This window comes from Pestalotiopsis fici (assembly GCF_000516985.1).
Source record: "Pestalotiopsis fici W106-1 unplaced genomic scaffold PFICI_Scf_6, whole genome shotgun sequence".
NCBI classification, from domain to species: Eukaryota; Fungi; Ascomycota; class Sordariomycetes; order Amphisphaeriales; family Sporocadaceae; genus Pestalotiopsis; species Pestalotiopsis fici.
In genome coordinates, this window is record NW_006917096.1 from 817,804 (window position 1) to 836,014 (window position 18,211).

An 18,211-nucleotide genomic window follows, 5' to 3' on the forward strand; every position below is an offset into this window, starting at 1 on the left:
TCAGGTGGCGCCAAATCTGTGGCGCTCCTGGTCAACGAGTTTCGAAGCACGGACCCTCTAGTCGCGACTTTGCTAAAAGCTCGCGTTGACAACCCGCCAATGACCTCATAAATATCTTACGTACTTTTTCAGTTGGTTAGCAAGCTGCAGATTGGAGCTAAGATCGATCCACGCAAGGAACTGCCAACTCAGCCAAACTCCCAGAAAGTATATATCCAGCTGAACGCGCCCGCTAAAAAACAAAGCCAAGATCGTTTTGATCATGGGCGTCGTTGTGCAAGTTTTGCAATGATTTCAAGACACGTCGGCCTCGGCCACTGGGCCCCGGCTGGACTTCAGAGGCACCGCATAGCTTCTGCCTCTACAACAGTCACTGCATCTCGGTTACTACGTCCCACGATCGCTACAAGGATCCCTTGCGCCAGATTCGAGTCCACCACGACCACGACCACAACACCCGAGGATACTACCGGTCATATTTCTGCTGCCTCTAATGAGTCCATTATTTGGATCGATAGTGAGTTGAACCACTTTTGTGTTTATGGGAACTTGTCTATTCTCATGGAGCTCCTCTGTCCAAACGATCAGAGATCACGCGGGTGTCATTGGGGTCGATACTCCAGTGGGCAACGATTCAAAGAAATTGCTGGTGGTCAAAACGTGAGCAATCACTCAGTTTTACTGACGGCCCTACACAGATCTATTCCCACTAAAGCTCACCGGTCTACTACGAGCACCATGGCAGAGTCCGGACAGGGACGTGTCGGAGCTTTTGAAGCGGTTCCACAACTCCAATCTCGGAATCATGGATCCCATCAACATGGTCAAACGAGCTATTCCAGACAGTCTTCCCGTCAAAGTGACTGAGATCCTGCCGAGATTAAAAGATGGCGGAGCGTTTGTCAAGTTTTCTCATCCCCAAGGACTGCCAGCCAAGGAGATTGAAGGAACAATTTCTCAGCGCCTTCAAGACAATCCGATTAAACCATTTTTCAGCCCCTTCAGAGGTATTTCTGCAGGTCTTGTCAAGGGCGTGCCCTGGCTTGAGGATCTGCATCGTTTTCCTTACTCACGGCTTAAGGTTGAATTTGTTGCTCCCAACCCGGGTGAGGAAGCGGTCGAGTTGTCACAGGAGGATCTCTATGTCATTTTCCGCAAGTATGGAAAGATTGCCGAGATCACTTCGCAGCCATTTGACTCCAAGGTTCTGCCCAAGTATGCCTACGTCGACTTTGCCTTTGTGAGAGATGCCATCATGGCCCGCAACTGCCTTCACGGCTTTGTCTGCCCGTCGAATCTCGGCGGTGGCAAGACTGGCACGAAGCTACGCATGTCTTATGAGCAGAAAGTAAAGGCCCACAATATCTGGAACTGGATCACAAACCACCCGAGAATAGTGATTCCCGTTCTCGTCGCGCTTCTCACTGGTATCACCGTGGTTGTTTTCGATCCCATCAGATCCTTCTTCGTCAAGGCTCACGTGCAGAGAAAATTCCGTTTGAGCAACAGCAAGTTGTACAGATGGCTGAGACGCCAGACTTCAGACATATTCTCGTTCCGATCAGGACACAAGGGAGAGCAGGCTGGGCTCAACGCCATATGGAGCCACCGAAAGGATGTGATTGACACAATCCAGAAATGGTTAATGGAAACGGCAGAGACATTCATTGTCATACAAGGCCCTCGAGGCTCTGGTAAAAAGGAACTCGTTCTAGACCAAGCGTTGAAAGGTCGGAGAAACGTCCTCGTCATTGACTGCAAACCTATTATCGAAGCCCGAGGAGAATCAGCTACCATCAAGAAGATGGCAGCGCAAGTGGGATATCGACCCATCTTTTCATGGGCCAATAGCATGAGTAGCATGGTCGATCTTGCCGTCCAAAGCACTACTGGAGTCAAGGCTGGGTTTTCGGAGACTCTCGAGGCTCAATTGCAAAAGATTCTGCAGACAACCGCTGAAGCGCTGGGCGAGATTGACATCTCTACTCGCACCAAGGATGATGTGGACGCATCCCTACCTGTCGATGCGTGGCTCGAAACGCACCCTGAGAAACGCTCCGTTGTCGTTATTGACAACTTCCTCCACAAGAATGGCGAAGGCAACACCATTGTTTACGACAAGATCGCCGAGTGGGCTGCTGCCCTGGTTCAATCAAATGTTGCCCATGTCATCTTCCTTACGAACGACTCTTCCTACTCAAAGTCCCTCTCGAAGTCTCTACCAGACAGAGTCTTCCGTCAGGTAGCACTGGGTGATCTGTCTCCTGATGTGGCCAAGCGATTTGTTATCAGTCACCTCGAGGGTAATGATGAGCCCCTGCAGGAAATCGAGTCTGATGATGGCGAGGAAAAGCCCGTGGCGAAGCCCAAGAAGCACAACTTGAAGGGACTCGATCAATGCATCGGAACTCTTGGGGGACGACTAACTGACCTGGAATTCCTGGCACGGCGCCTGAAGGCTGGACAGTCGCCACAAGAAGCGGTCGAAGAAATCACTGGTGAGTGCCGAATCACATACTTACGACTACAAGGCGAAGATGAGACATACTGATATATTCTATAACATAGATCAATCTGCTTCCGAGATCTTGAAGATGTTCTTGTTGGCAGGAAAGGTAGCGGCTGATGGTACGGGTAAAACATGGTCTGTGGAACAATCTTGGTACCTCGTCAAAGCACTATCTTCAAGCGAAAAGGAGGGTCTTCGTTACCACGAGGTGCTGCGTTCCGACACGTTCGCCTCGTCCACGAGCGTTTCCGATGGCGAAGCTGCCCTGGAGGGACTGACAAATGCAGAACTGATCACGGTCAAGAGCAACAATGGCCGACCAGAGAAGATCACACCTGGCAAGCCCGTATACCAGGCTGCCTTTAAGAAGCTGACAGAGGACAAGGTTCTCTCGGCTGCCATGGACTTGAATGTGCTTACCGAATTGAGCAAGGTGGAAGGCAAGACGATTGAAAAGGTCGAGAACGAGCTTGCTCTGCTTGGCAGCCTACCCAGACAGCCCGCGCAAACTGCTGGCAGAATCAACTACCTTCTGGCCAAGCTAGAGACTAGCCAGAGAAAGGTTGAGGCGTACGAGAAGGAGATGGCGCCTCTCAAGAAGACACTTGCTACGGAATACTAGCTCGCTGCCAGAGCGGATAAGGTTGAACCGAAATGTAACGATATATGCATGGCGATGGTGGACAAAACACGGGCCGAGGTGTCGGTGAGATAGCTCGCAGAGTATGATTTGCAGTACATACGGGCATTGATACCCTTCTCAATTTCTTCTCGGAAAAAAGGCAACATTATACAATTGTAAAACTATTCAGAGTCCAACTCTTCCATGTTGCAATGTTTTTCACTTATCCTTTGACCACGATTATGCCGGGACCAGGAAAGAATTCTTATCAAGTGGTATCATTCATACTGCATAGAAAATGCCGTTTGGCCGTCCGGGTCTCGAGAGTAAAACGCCCGTAAAAGTCAGTTTCCCAAAGCGTGTCACTCACTACCCTCCACATTGTGAAATGTATATATGCGTCAAGTAGCTGCCACTCACTCCCAAAAAATTGAATCTTGCAAGGACAATTGTGGGACTGTTGAATGCGCTTTCACGATCCTGTCTTCATCGCCTCTCTTTTTTCACTTTGTCCGACAAATGTGATAATTGACCCTGTTTTCACTTGTACATTTATTTCATTGAATTTCTCTGGGCCCTCCCAACTACATTTCTTGGCTATCTGCAGGGGGCGGTGCTACCTCGCATCCTTGACAGAAAAACAGCCGCGAAGGCCTATCCGTATCGTTTTTAATACTATAGTGATTTCCTATATTGCAGGTCAGCCTTGGATATCTACCATTCATGTCAAGAGTTGTTGTTCGCTTACCTCTAGGAACGAAAAAGGTACCGCCCTTTGATATCCTAAAAGTGGTTGATGCGACAGTCACCTCCACATTGCCGTAGTGTACGAAAAAGACCATTTGCATCTTTCTGGCATTCTTGGTACGCTTTTCCGATTGAGGCGGCAAGTCGACAATACCCGAACCGAAAAATGGTAGAGTCATGGTCTTGGCGAAGCGGAATGTGGCGTCCTTGATGTCCTTCATCTGGATCGCCGATTCTGATATGGCAAGCTCTTCTTCGGCAACCTCTACCTGATCGTCGTCATGTGGTGGGTTGAGTTCATATTCGGGATGCCAATAGATGCATTCGCCAATCATTCGACCTGGTTCGTCTTCCCATTCTTGGCGTTCTTCTTCTTCTTCCTCCTCAATCTCGGAAACGCGTCGCTTGTGCCGCCTACCTGGACCGCCAGAACCAGAACCAGAAGCAGGCCTGCCCCGACGTCTTTTAGGTTGATCCTCGTCATACTCAACCCGCACAACACCTTTGATTTTGGAGCCGATCTTGATGCGACGGCCATTCTTGTCTTCAATAACCTCCTCGTCATCTTCCTCTTCGTCATAGTCATAGCGCTCACCTCGCCAGAATTCCAACGGCTTGGTAGACACCCTACCAGATCGGGTCGTCTTGACTTCGAATTCATCGCGTCTTTGACTGACCAGACTGCGTCTTTTTGGCATTGGTGGGCGGCGCGGCACAGCACCTGGATCCTCTGCATCCACATCCGTCATCTTTGGTTTCCGACCGGGCTTGGCTTTTGCTGCTACTGCTTGAGGCGCTTGAGGAGCCTTGGCCTTGCTCTCACTCGGTTTCGGGGCGGCCTTTGCTTTCTTGACATTGCGCACTTCTGCCGCACTCGACGTTCCTTGATCCGGGCGGTCTTTATTCTTTGTCAAAGATGGCCTTCCTTTCGGCCGTTTCGCAGGTTTCAAGGGTTCAGCTTCTTCCACCAAAGGTCTCTTGCCGGGCCGGCCGCGCTTCTTCTTGGAAGGCTCCTCGTGCTCCTCTGATGCATCGCGCGCTGGTTCCGGTTCTGGTTCCGACTCCTCCTCTACAGGCGGTGAAACTGCCTTGGGCTTGCGACCACGCTTCTTTGGCTGAGGTTTCTCGACTGGCGCAGGCTCTTCTTCTGATTCCTCTTCTTCTGGAACATCTTCCTCTTCAGGCGACTCGTCACGTATTGAGTCCTGCTCAACATCATCTCCATCAGCGTTGAGGAAGTCCATTGGCTCATCTTCTTCCTCTTCCTCTTCCTCATCCTCCTCTTCTTCCTCCACTTCAGGAGATCGCTGCTTTTTTCGTCGCGGAGTGGGCTCCTCGTCGGATTCGTTATGCACGTATCCGTTGACCCTTGATGGCTTTGTTCCCAGCGCTTTGGAAGCCTGACTTGCCCCCTTTGCAAATTGACTGGAACTCTTTGCCTGCGAGTGGCCATTGGCGACGGGCTTCCTCTTTGGACTTTTGGAAAAGTCCAGTAGCCTCTTGGGAGACTTGGCGGGGCTGGGTTGCTCCTCCCCATCTTCAGCATAGCTGCCACGAATAGGCGAGGACGTGCGTGCAACGTGCGGGTTGTGGCGCGCTGGTGAATTCAAAAAGGTCTTGCCTGGCGATCGCGCCTTGGGAATCGATAGTCTTTCCCTGGCTTTGCGGCTGACGGTCGCGGGACCCATGGTAGAAGCTATATGAAATCAGCCATTCCGAGCAGCAGTAGCAGTGTCTCATGGTCGCGATATGCCGCGCATACCCTCATCGATATCCATGTCTTGTTCGTCCTCGGATTCGGGATCGGAGGAGAAAATATTATCAGCTGGTTCCATTCCATATTCATCGCGCTCGCCAGTATCTGTGAGCGTAACACCGGTTTTCCTGTGAAGAGAAGAATTAGTGCTCTGTTACAGCACCATATGGCGCGTTGATATCTAGATGGCACGTACCGTCCTTGGACACCGAGCTCGTAAACCTGCTCATTTTGCGCCTGCGGATTGCGCCGCTGCGCCTGAGGACGAGGTGGCATTTCGGAGGAGACTAGAATCGATGCTCGGTCTTGGTATTGACAAATTCCAGCGCTGGATCGATGCGCGACAAAAATGTCATCGAATGCGCTGCCTTGGCACGTCAAGTTTTGGTGATAGCTTCCTTTGGACGCGTCCCGTTCCAGGAGCTTGTTGTATGTATGCTAATGCTACTATGTGAAAGTGGGGATTGGATGTGCTTGGATGTTTATTTTAGCGACTGCGCAGCCGTTGATGGGGCAAAGACGTCGCTAGACGCACCTGCTGCTGTATGGTTGATCCTCATTGGTTCAATGAGACCAGGCTTTAGCTGGCTTTAGCTAGCTAGACGCCCCCCACACACTGGAAGAAGCACTGAAAGAGTCAAAGACAAGACGCGTGAAATGCCTCGGGGTTTTCTCACCAGACGCGTCCCACTTAAGAGCAGCTGCTTGTACGTATTGAATGTACCACCTCTAGTACAGTCTTTCTCTTTCAAGTCACAAGAGACAGTAACAGATATTCTTGTTGTTTCTATTTATGAGTTTGAATGGAAGCACATCGATTGATTTAGTTCTAACCTTTCAAGAACATTTCAAATTATTGCTACATCGCAATTCCTCGCCAAGGATCCTGACTCCAGCTCGTCGTCACTTTACACACTTATACCAACCAGACAAGTTTGCAATATCACCAGTCGCCCCAACGATTGGTTTGCGACTGTCGCACCATATACCCTTTCCACAACTGCTGCCTTGATAGATACAACGGCAAATCACACAAATCTTGCCAAACATGGAGGACATACAAATGACCGATGATGCGCCCAACCTCGCTCTCGAGACCCCCATCTCCGACGTCTTCGTCCCTCCCTCGATCCACCGAGACGAACTCCTCTGTGGCGACTCCTACGAGCACTACTCGCCCGTACCGCCGTCCCTGCTTGCCTCCAACCCCGACACCCCAGGCGAGCCGTGCTGTCTGGGCGTCGACGAGGCCGGCCGCGGCCCGGTGCTGGGCCCCATGGTCTACGGCGTCTTCTACCTGCCCCTGCCGCTGTCGGACCCGCTGCTCAAGACGACGCACCACTTTGACGACTCCAAGGTCCTGACGCCGGCGGTGCGGTCGGACCTGATGCAGACCCTGTGCACGTCCGGGTCGGACCTGCACACGTCGTGCGGCTGGGCCACGAGCTCGCTGTCGGCGCGCGACATTGGCGCCGGCATGCTGCGGCCCGGCGCCGCCATGTACAACCTCAACGCCCAGGCCATGGACGCCACCATTTCCCTCATCCGCGGCGTCCTGGCCCGCGGCGTCAATGTCCGCGAAATCTACGTCGACACCATTGGCCAGCCCGCCGTCTATCAAAAGAAGCTCGAGCGCGTCTTCCCCACCACCAAGATCACCGTCGCCAAAAAGGCCGACTCGCTGTACCCCAGCGTCAGTGCCGCCTCCGTCTGCGCCAAGGTCACGAGGGACGCCTCGCTCGAGGTCCTCTATGAAGTTCATGGTGCGGACAGTGCCCAAGAGGACAAGGAGGATGTCGAAGAGGATGCCAAGGTTTCTACGAGCAAAAAGGCCAAAAAGGACGAAGGCATGGCATGGGGATCCGGCTATCCTTCCGATGCGCGCTGCGTTGGCTGGCTACGGACGAATATGCATCCCGTCTTTGGTTGGGGTCCTGAGTGCAGATTCAGCTGGGGCACTGCAAAAGACATGCTTGACAGCAAGGGCGGCGTCAAAATCGAGTGGCCAGTGGATGAGGAAGAAGGTACAAGTCGCATGACCGATTTCTTTGTAGAAAGCGACTCAAAAGACAATGATGCCGATGAGCTGGGTACATGGTTCGGAACACCCGTCGGTCAGGAAGCCTTCTGACAAAAGAAAATTACTATGGAGCAACACCCTCGAATCGGCATCTTCTGGGAACAAGTATACAATGGTTAGGAAAAGGCAGCATGGAAACTTGGCGCAAGGCGTTTGGGCAGGATATTGTGATTTTCATCTATTTCATCAGCACAGAGAATTGATCTGCCATGCATGCACTTGGCATTGCTATAAACTGCCAACTGGCCTTGTATCTGGCCGTATATTATCCTGCGTGCGTTTTATAATCCATCTTTGACCAGCTTTTTTATAATCAAATATCGTCATCATCGTCCGCGACGCTTCCGCCAGTTGTCGTTCGCTCAGCCTTTCTGCCACGGCTATCGAGCGTGTCCAGGCTTATGGAATCAGTGTCGCGGCGTGCCGGCATAGCAATAGCTGCACGAGCTGTCTCGTTGTTTTCAAGGAATTCGCGAAGTTTCTGCTTGCCAATTTCAATACCTTGGCCCCAAGCAGCGTTGCTCATCTGCATCATTGGTCCAAGCAAGTTCAGAGTGTAGGCCACATACGTGCCCCCAGCAAGGATGATAAGCAACAAGAAGAGCATTGGGTTGCGGAGAACTGGGAAACAACATTAGTACAATAAAAGGGAAAGAGAAACAACTGGAAAGCTCACCTGTCACCAGCTCGTTCCAGCCAAGTGCCAAGAGTATCCCGTAGAAATACAGTGGCACTTGTGCAACGCCGCCAATCGCACTACGCTTAGCTTCGACATAGACACCATCTGCTGTCTTTTTGAATCTGACGACGAGGTCCTGGCGCTTGCTTTCACTCAAGACTGTCATCTCCTCCTCCAAGCTCTTGCCGTCTTCCTCATCGACTCCACCGATTGGGTGCAAATCGTCCTCGTCTTGGGTCTCGGCTCCCGGAGGCAGGTGTCCGATGAACTCGGGCAGGTCGGGAGGTCCGTAGGTTGCCGAAAGTCTGAACCTGGACAGCAAAGGGATAAGGGCCAGAGTAGACTCCCGGGCCTTCGTATAGATGCCCTCGATGTCGTCTGTAGGGCGCCAAATGCGAGGAACGCCGGCCTCGTCGTAACGGAACTTGTCCTCAAAGTTCTCACGAAGCTTCAAAAGGATGTTTCCCTCCATGACCTCCTCCTCAATCCTTTCTCGGAGGGCGACCCAACTCTTGCGTCGCAAGCGCCACAGGCCAACATCAACCTCGCCCTGGCTAGCCTCGAAGCTCTTTGCCCTCTCGGCGAAACGGGTCTCGGCTTCCTTGACGATTGAGACAAAGACAGTCCAGATACGATCCCACAGGTCCTTCTCAGTTACCGGCTTCTCGCCCGTCTCCGGCGCACCAGCACCTGCCCGTCCAGAGCCAAGCTTGTTGAACTCGAGACCAACTGCATCGCCGAGGCGAGATTTGACCCAACGTTCTACCCTGGTGGCAAGTCTGCGCATCTCCTCCTTTCTGAGCTTGGCGCTTACCTCATCCAATTCTTTCTCGAACAAGAGGTATTGAGGCTTAAAGTTAGTCCAGGGTACGCCTTGAATGGCCAGACTCTGTGCTTCATTCTTGAAAAAGTCCAAAGTCTTGGTCTTTTCCGTCTCAACAATCTCGGCGAACTCGTATGCTCCTCCAGACTTTTGTCCAGCCTTGACAGCACTAGATACAGCATCGCTGAAAGAAGCGACTCCGGATTTGTGAATAGCCGAAATCTGGCCCTGATAGAGGGTCTTCAAGCGCTGGTCAAGCTTGGTCTCAAGCTCCTGGTGCTTTCGCTTGTAAACACCCTTGTGATATCGCCCGGCCGAGATCTCAAATGTTTTCAAGCACTTCTCTCTTGCTGCGCTTCCAGCCTTGCCTAGGTCTGGCAAGACAAAGGGCTTTCCTGCGCGAGCAGCCTCGGCCTGCTTCTCCTCCAACGGAAGGATGACTTCATCAAAGGCCAGAAGGGATTCTCTGGAAATCTCATCGCATCGGAATTGTGCCAGAAGCTCTTGCTGCGTGGGAAGATCGAGGTCCTTGTTGTTGACAATCTGGTCCCAAATACCTTCGGCATACACCGAGAAACCATCGGCAGGGATTCTTCGGTGGTATTCGGGCAGAAACACGCCACCATCGAGTTCTTGTTCGCCGTGCTGGGCAGTGGTCTTACTGCTACGGCTAGCGGCGACAAATCTTTGTCCCAGCTTGTTTGTCTCAGCCACGAACTGCTCAGGTTGCAAGATCTTGTGTGGTAAAGCCGAGAAGGCAAAATCAAAATAGTCCTCAATGCGCGAGTTCTCGAGTCCCTGAGGCTTGGAGATGGAACTCCAAAGCTTGGATAGATCGGCCAGCAAGGTATTTTGGAGATTAGCCAGGGGTGTGTTGCCAATATGGTCTCGGATTACGAAAAAGAGGAGGGATCGTGGAGTAGATCTGGACAACAATAGTCAGCAATGAAGTGTAGAACAGCGAAAGTCGTATAGTCGTAGACGTACTGCTTGTCCTTGAGGAAAAGCTGCAGGTTGACCTCGAACACAGTCTTCAAGAGACCCATGTTGGCACCTTGGTACAAGCCAACCTGGTGCTCCCAAATGTTCACAATCAGGACTTCACTGGTAGCCAATGCGAAGAGTGCACTCTTTCTCTCAAAATCCTGATCTTCACCGCGCTCGCGACCATCGGTACCCTCAACGTCCATGACGAGAATGTTGTCGGCCATGGGCCCCTTTCTGTTCTTTGACATCCATATTCCTTTTGTAGTCTGTCGACGTTCCGACTCGGACATGACATTGAACTCGGTGCCAAAGAGGTTGTTCAGCAAGGTGGACTTGCCAGTGGACTGTGATCCGAAGACGGATATGAGGTGGTAGTTGAAGCCAGCATCTGCGACGTCGGTAGCTTGGAGGTAGGAGCTGATCTTTGTGCTGTGAGTGGATTCTGGTTAGTGTCACATATCACATTGTCGCAAGAGGTGTTTCGGGAGCAAAGCCGTGAAGGCCATGTCGGGTGCCAGCAGAGCTACTACTTACTTGAAGACCTTGTCCTCGTCGATGACTTGGACGCCGTGTTCATACTGGGCCGGGGTCGGCTCCTCGCCGACCGAGGCGAAGTGTCCATTCATTTTTGGGAATGATGATATAGAAAGCAGCAGCAGGGCAGAGGAAACAAAGGCGAAATCTGTGGGAAAATGATCAAGTTCAAGCTGCCATTTCAATGCCGGAAAGGGGGTTGCAATGCGGCAAGCAATGGAAAATGGCCAGTGACTTTGCCAGTCTGTCAATGGGACCAGGTGACGGGGTTAAGGGAATGGTCCTTGAAGTTGTGTACAGATGACGATAGCAGGGACGGCCCTGGTCACTTGGCCCGACGGCGAACCCACCCACGCGGCGCTCTGTTTTAATCCGGACCCGCTGTCAGTTGGTTAGAAGGTTTGGTGGGTTGGCGGGAGCTTTGGCTAGAGCTTTTGGCTTGGAGGCTGGAACTTGGCAAGCAGCAAGCTTGGCGAGCTTGGGGGGGTTGGAACCTGGAACCTCATCACATGCGCATTGGCCATGCGGCGGCGGGGGGCAACTTGCAAAGTGCGGCGGCGTCTTTAATTTTTAGCCCCAAAGAGAGCAGTAGCAGCTCAAGGAAATATGAACCATACCTTTAGCTCAAGCCCAAAGCGAACCATTCATTCAGTCAGAGTTCATTCATTGACATTGGGGGTTTATGCAAGTAGGTAAATTCCAGTCCAAGGTGCATGTATGTGTGCTGCATGTCTAGAACATGATGCAGCCTTGGGAGTTTATAGGTGCGGACTTGACATGACTCGGTCTGTCACCAACAATATTTGCATGTTGGCGATTTCCGCAGACGCACGTCGCAAACTCTAATGAGGAACGACCATAATTCGGAAAATGGTAGGTGAAGGCACTTCGGGGGTATATTCTCATAGGGCGAAACATGTTCAGATATTTATGTACATTACCTACATCGCCTTGCGATACTTCCCCCGGCAACGCGTCCATTCCTGCATGCCATGTGAGACTTGCCCAATGGATATCTGTCTTGCGCGGATGCAGTTGCAAAGTTACAGATCTAATTCCAACAATGTATTGTATGCTACTATCCTATCAACCATGTCCAGTCACCCTGGTACTACTTGATCACTATATCGCTTTGAATAACAAAACATTCCAATACGTGTTTCCAGCAAATAAGTAGCAACCGATTCACACCCCCAAAGAAACCCCCTCAATGCCCCCCAGAGCTCGTTGGCTCGTATCTCCGGGAAACGCTGCCGATTTCCCCAGGATACCGTCGTCATGGTGGGCCGATTTGCATAACCAAGACCGTATCGGTCGCAGCACTGCGGGTATTTCAGCACCTTTGGGACGAATGTCAAATCTTCAGGGTCTTGCAGAAAATCCCCTCTACACAATAAATGCTATCCAGTAAATGTTTAAACTGTTTGCAATGTAGCCACTATTTCATCCTCTATTGTTTCTGAATTTATTTATTTTTTCCCCCGCTGGCGAGATCAAATTTCAGCCCATTTTATCTTATCGATTTCTACTACTTGGAAACCAGAGCGATACATGTTCCTCATCTCATATGTCGTCAGAGACGTATAGACAGGGAAGTGAGGAGAAGGAGGAGAAGGAGGAAAGCCGCGTTGAGCCGATCACCCTCCCGCTGCACCACGGTCGAAAAAACAGAGTGTTTCTCTTATCATACGACGAGATACCAACATGGTATCAAGACAATCCATGGATCCGCCGCGGATATCGCCCAGTGTCGAATTCTGTAAAATCATGCCTTTGCAGCTGGGTTCGCTTGCACAATGAGTTGGTCAATATACATTCTCACTTGTTCGCTGCCGTGGCCTTCCTGTTGGCTGAGGCCTATGTACTCGAACCGCTCCATCGCAAATATTCATACGTTTCCGGGGGTGATTATGCTGTCTTGGCAATTTTCCTTCTCGCGGCAACTGTGTGCTTTAGCTTCTCGGCCGCCTATCACACCTTGATCAGTCACTCGCAAAAGGTTGAGACAATATGGCTTCGTCTGGATTTTGTCGGCATTATTTTTCTCATTGTGGGATCTTTTATCCCCGGCATCTATGCGGGTTTCTGGTGTGAGCAGTTTGAGAGAACCATATATTTTGGCATGGTAAGTTTGGACCTAGACGAGGAATACTTGTGGCAATAGGAGACTAAACCCTGATACCTACACAATAGACTGGCGGTCTTGGTGCTGTTTCCATTATTGTGATGCTTCACCCAAAGTTCCAAGGGCTCAAATGGAGAACATTCCGTCTTCTAACCCTTGTTTGCACTGGTCTGTCGGGCATTGCGCCTATCGCTCATGGAATCTACAAGTTTGGGTTCCCACAAATGGCACTTCAGTCTGGACTGCCATATTACTTGGTGGAAGGAGGACTGTTTCTTCTCGGCGCCGTCGTGTATGCAGTGAGTACCGCCCGGCAACTTCGATGATGACCCCCAAGTCCAGCCTCATTCTAACAATTCCACAAGACCAGATTTCCAGAACGAATGCACCCAGGAAAGTTCGACATTTGGGGCTCATCACATCAAATCTTTCATGTACTCGTAGTTTTTGCTACAATCGTACACCTGGTCGGCGTCCTTACAGCATTCGATTACAACTATGAGAACCGACAATGTGCAACTCATGTCAACGGATGAGCTGCAAATTTTTGCAATGTCGAAGAAACAAGATGGATTAGACCATGCTATTGATTTTGCTATTTGTATTAGAAATCCAGAATTCTCAGTCTCAGACCAACCTGCGATAGTATCGAATAAAAGGCCTACAAATATCAGTATGATGTACTTGCAATCGGTGACTGCAGTGAATCTACTCGTGGAACTCTGATTACGGCGAGTTTCTCAACAACAATGGAAGTAAAGCATGTCATACAGAGTGGATCATTACAGCAGTCATTGAGTAATCATTGGGTAAAGATTATTTTGTTTATGCCTCTTCCCGAGATCCTCCATAGTTGTTCCCTAGGGCCGTACCAAATATAAAGAAATTGCAACCTAGTCATAGTCGTCATCGCTCCAGCCCAGCTTAACAAGAGATTCCATGGATCTGTAGTCTTATCCAACACCATGGTGAAAGCTTTATATGATGGAAGGCATAGTGTAAACAAGCCCCAGTGGTCAATTCCCAAGAGTCTCACTTCAATCTGAGATCCCTTCAAGAAGAAAGAGTAATATGTAGCACAAGGGGCGTGGTTCCCGTCTAGTCGCTGATGCAGTCAACTCTCCACGTTTACATGAGTAACTCGAGGAAGCCGCGAGAACAGAAGTCGGCCATGAGCTCCAACCCGCTACCTGGTGAGGGAGGTGCTTATCGTCAATGTTGATCCTTCCTGTATGGAACCCTCCCGCGTAATCGTGTATATAAACAAGACCCAACCCGCGTCCACCGAGCCCTTGACCATTTGCTTCATCCCATAACACTCAACACAACACAACTCCCCACAATTCCATCCTCAGGGAACCCTCGGTGGTAACCAGCTACTCAATGTTTCAATTCCTTTCTTCCGCTTCATTAGATCAGAAAATTGCAATCCATCAACCGATTCAGCCCGCACCAGCTACTAAGTTCAACGAAGTCAAGGAAGCGTTTGAGATATCATCCAAGGAGAACCGGGCACAGATCAATGTGATTGACCGTTGTACGAACTAGAGGCAGAAGCGCTACGAGACCGTGTTACTATTGAACGCAATCGCATCCTAGAAATGTCACCCGTGCTAAGCGGATTGATTCTATTTCGGATTCGTTTCGAGTACCGAAGAGCAAGGCTGCCGGACACCCAATTCGGAACAATTTCATCGGAGCGAAAAGCTGTTTACGGCTGAATGGCACGATATTGAGTCGAACTGGTTACCCATCGAGATTCAAGCCTTTTACTACATCAACAGGCACAGCATTTCTCCTTTGAACGGCATTTCAGACACTTCAAGTCAACGCAACTTATATCCATGGCGACCTTAAAACACAGCTTCCAACTTCACGAGAAACGAGGAAACAAACAAGACATCATCCAAGTCAAGCCTGGCACATAGAAATTCGATAAGTATGTGAGTTGCAGAATTCAGTAAATCATAGAATCACCCAAGGAAAGTATGTGGGGAGAGAACGAGATCGGGACATACTCACTCCATGGTTCCACAGGATCTGGCTGCGGAGTTCTTCATTAGTGGAAAGGGGATATAGAGAAATAGAGAAAATAAAATTTCACAATCCAAATCATCGTGTCCATCATCTGCATATTTGATTGTGTTTATTGCGGAACAATTTCGTAGCCTGGCGAAGAAGCAGCACTGTGAAGGACGGAATATACATGCGATGGCTATTAGCGACTCGTGTTTTGATTGGCTGCACAGCTACACCCCCACTAACTCCAGGTACCGCGGTACCCCCTGGTCAGATCAGCAGCTGGTCCAATGGTGGACTTCAATGTTCAACTTCTTTTATTAACTGCCTACCTTCCTACTACCTACAGACTATCAAAGATAGCAACCCACCACCTGCTAATTGTCGCAACGTCATTTCTAGCATCTTGAAAGAACATCACAAGTCCAATATTTGACGAAAACAAACGCTTTGCACCCACCGTTTCGATACTTGAGCGGATCGCGTATCTGCTGACGTTGACCAACACGATCATCGCGCCCGCGCGCCTACCATAGTCCCCACGCCATAGCCGACGACTTGAGGCGGCGTGAGAAGCTCTCCGGCATCGCACATTTCTTCCATTACCTGCAGTCGCCGCCGCAACCATGTCAAGCGCTCCAGTCGAGAACAACGAGGTGCCACCTGCGAGCCAGGAGGTCCAGAAGACCAATGAAGAGGAAGAAGAGGTCAATCCAGAACCGCAAGAGGCCAAGATGCCCACGCGCAAGGATGTCTCGCTGAAGGAGTTCCTTAACAAGATGGATGACTATGCGCCTATCGTAAGTTGCACCAGGCAAGAGTCCAAGTCCTCTACTTGCGACCGCCTCTGCTTGCCTGCTACGTTTGGCTTACCTGTACTCTTTGTCTAGATCCCCGACGCAGTTACCAATTTCTATCTCGCCAAAGCAGGTCTCCCTCCACCGCCACAGACGGACCAGCGTCTCGCTCGCCTGCTTGCACTGGCAACTCAGAAGTTTGTCGCCGACATTGCTGCCGATGCATATCAGTACAGCCGCATCCGCGCCTCTAATACAAGCGCCAACAACCCCATGGGCAACCTTGGTGCTGCAGCTGGCATCCCCATTCCCGGCCAGGCGCAGCCAAACGCAAAGGACCAGGGCCGCGGCGGGCCCTTGGGAGTGCAACGCGCCGGCTACGGCGGTGGCGGGCAGGGCGGCAGCCAGAACCGCACGGTGCTCACCATGGAAGACCTAGGTATGGCAGTTGGCGAGTACGGAGTCAACGTCAAGCGGAGCGAGTTCTACCGGTAAAGAAGAGGCGAGTCGAGATGGCAGGACTTGGCCGCATTTCTACACATCATTCATTTTGGCGTACGGGGAAGGCTCTACATACAACCATGGAAAGGCGTTCGGGACACGATAGGGATTGCATTTCTACGCATGACAGTGGAACACAAGTTATTCCACGCACACTAGGTCTTATACAAGCAGCGGCTTAGACAGCCATGTTGTTATGTAACAAATTCATTGTTTCAGAAGAGATGATCCTTTTTGGGCACAATCGCTTTCGTGGCTACGCATATAACTTTGAGAAGCCTTTTCCATGGCTTGCGTGAAATGTCGATTCGATTCAATAAACTGACAGACAGCCCCTTCTAATGTACAATTGAATATTGTACACGGCGCGAATAATGTTGTTTTCCAAGCAGTCCCCAATAACGCCACAAAATGCGAAAAGACCTCTTGGCCCAAATTATTTTCCTCTTGCCCAGACAAATGGTTTTCTCGTCCTATCAGTTGTCGTGTTAGCGATTAAACGTTGCCGTCCAAGCCCCCAAGGTGATGAACCCCCCAAAAGTCTGGAAACGTACGCAGAGAATTCTCCAAGCTTGTGTCCGACCATGTCTTCAGTTATCGTGACCTCGTTGTAGACTTTGCCATTGTGCACGGCGAACTTGAGGCCGACAAAGCTAGGAAGAATCGTGGCGGCTCGTGCCTGGGTCTTGATGGGCTTGGCCCATTCGCCGGGCTTGGGGCGAACGATTGGCAGACTGCGGGTAGAAGTTATTCGTTAGAATATGCGAAGTCTGAATGTCGCAGGCAAGCTGGGCATTCGTGTCGGCGCAGCCTTGGAGGTCAAGCGCGCAGCAGTCGACGGCGAGAGGGTTTGCTTACGGAACAATGTGAGGTCCTGGGGGGCAAAGTCAGTTTTCCAAGCGCGAGCAGAGAGCAATGATGGGGTAGGTCGGCATACCTTTCCACACGGATCGGCCCTTGAGCAGGCTTCCTGTAGGCCTCATTTTGTGTGATTACTGGCGGAGGATTGATCTTTTGTACGGGAGTGGGAATCTGGCGACCACGCTTCCGGGGCCCTGTCGCAAAGTGGTCGGCGTGCTTGGGGTTCGGAGGATGCTGAGCACCAATTCCCAATTGCCAACGGGGCCGGGATCAACAAAACTTCCGCACTACTGAGCCCGGACCCACAGCTCCGGGTGCTTCAACATGTAATAACACTACAGGGTGCCCGATTCAAACAAGTTACAATTCGACTTTTATAATGATTTCATGTATGTGTCGGTTTTCGATAAAACCCAATTGCAGTTTGGTACAGAAACATAACTTGAATTAAGGAAGGACAGAAAAAAAAGTCTCAATTGATTGGGTCAAGAACAACCAAGGGAAACCCGGCCATTGAGACAACCACGAAAATACAGCATCGGCATTGTCCTCCGTGTATCAGTTTGAGGTAACAATGAAAGTGTAAAGCGATTTGCATTTTTCCATCCATTACCCCCCATCCTACCATGACGAACAATTCTTGGCTCTCTAGCAGATGATATAGGATAGATTTTTCAAGCCACATCCAAACTGGACATGACTGTCTATATTGCTTCGACACTTTGTGAATCGTCCATCCATGGTCAAATTATAGGTTTACTAGTAGTCATGGTAATAGTCTCAATTACACATTTGGATTCGCCCATATGTACTCCTCCAATTATTCAAACGTTCACTTGTCTTTTGTCGGTTGAATCCATACTTTGAAGCCAATAGAAGGGGGAAAATAAAAAGGAATATCAAGTGTTGATGGGCGTCAAGACATACTCTCCGCACAATGTGACGGTACAGTCGGTAGCTGCATGATCGACAAGGTCAAGGCTGACAATCCTCCAATCGCTTCATTCCGCCAGGACAAAGATAGTGCACTAGAAACAATGTTACCCAGCCGAGATGCATCGTTTTATTGTGTTTGTTAGTGAAGCCTAGTCGCAGTCCAAGACACGACGAGGAAAAGTTTCTCATCGGAAGCGAATTGTTCTGAAACCCCAACTTCTCTGCGCTGGATTAT

The 18,211-nt window shown here is 50.5% G+C and overlaps 7 protein-coding genes across 7 annotated transcripts; 4 read left to right on the forward strand and 3 right to left on the reverse strand.

The window, feature by feature from the left end:
* Positions 1-288: 288 nt before the first annotated feature.
* Positions 289-3,131, forward strand: PFICI_08720 (Mitochondrial escape protein 2; the record flags this gene model as incomplete). The annotated part of the gene is made up of 3 exons (XM_007837301.1): positions 289-517; positions 699-2,498; positions 2,569-3,131. 3 exons carry the CDS (start codon positions 289-291, stop codon positions 3,129-3,131), a joined length of 2,592 nt encoding a protein of 863 aa, XP_007835492.1.
* Positions 3,132-3,715: 584 nt separating this feature from the next.
* PFICI_08721 (uncharacterized protein) lies at positions 3,716-5,910 on the reverse strand (the record flags this gene model as incomplete). Its single annotated transcript, XM_007837302.1, has 4 exons — positions 3,716-3,819; positions 3,880-5,574; positions 5,641-5,762; positions 5,831-5,910. The coding sequence occupies 4 exons, from the start codon at positions 5,908-5,910 to the stop codon at positions 3,716-3,718; spliced, it is 2,001 nt and encodes a 666-aa protein (XP_007835493.1).
* A 772-nt stretch (positions 5,911-6,682) lies between these two features.
* PFICI_08722 (Ribonuclease H2 subunit A) lies at positions 6,683-7,765 on the forward strand (the record flags this gene model as incomplete). Its single annotated transcript, XM_007837303.1, has 1 exon — positions 6,683-7,765. The coding sequence occupies one exon, from the start codon at positions 6,683-6,685 to the stop codon at positions 7,763-7,765; it is 1,083 nt and encodes a 360-aa protein (XP_007835494.1).
* Positions 7,766-8,027: 262 nt separating this feature from the next.
* PFICI_08723 (Protein SEY1) lies at positions 8,028-10,829 on the reverse strand (the record flags this gene model as incomplete). Its single annotated transcript, XM_007837304.1, has 4 exons — positions 8,028-8,335; positions 8,391-10,141; positions 10,204-10,632; positions 10,738-10,829. 4 exons carry the CDS (start codon positions 10,827-10,829, stop codon positions 8,028-8,030), a joined length of 2,580 nt encoding a protein of 859 aa, XP_007835495.1.
* A 1,475-nt stretch (positions 10,830-12,304) lies between these two features.
* On the forward strand, positions 12,305-13,398 carry PFICI_08724 (uncharacterized protein; the record flags this gene model as incomplete). Its single annotated transcript, XM_007837305.1, has 3 exons — positions 12,305-12,862; positions 12,931-13,161; positions 13,228-13,398. 3 exons carry the CDS (start codon positions 12,305-12,307, stop codon positions 13,396-13,398), a joined length of 960 nt encoding a protein of 319 aa, XP_007835496.1.
* Positions 13,399-15,507: 2,109 nt separating this feature from the next.
* Positions 15,508-16,173, forward strand: PFICI_08725 (uncharacterized protein; the record flags this gene model as incomplete). Its single annotated transcript, XM_007837306.1, has 2 exons — positions 15,508-15,681; positions 15,772-16,173. 2 exons carry the CDS (start codon positions 15,508-15,510, stop codon positions 16,171-16,173), a joined length of 576 nt encoding a protein of 191 aa, XP_007835497.1.
* A 442-nt stretch (positions 16,174-16,615) lies between these two features.
* On the reverse strand, positions 16,616-17,162 carry PFICI_08726 (37S ribosomal protein S19; the record flags this gene model as incomplete). Its single annotated transcript, XM_007837307.1, has 4 exons — positions 16,616-16,652; positions 16,734-16,913; positions 17,038-17,053; positions 17,117-17,162. 4 exons carry the CDS (start codon positions 17,160-17,162, stop codon positions 16,616-16,618), a joined length of 279 nt encoding a protein of 92 aa, XP_007835498.1.
* Positions 17,163-18,211: the final 1,049 nt, after the last annotated feature.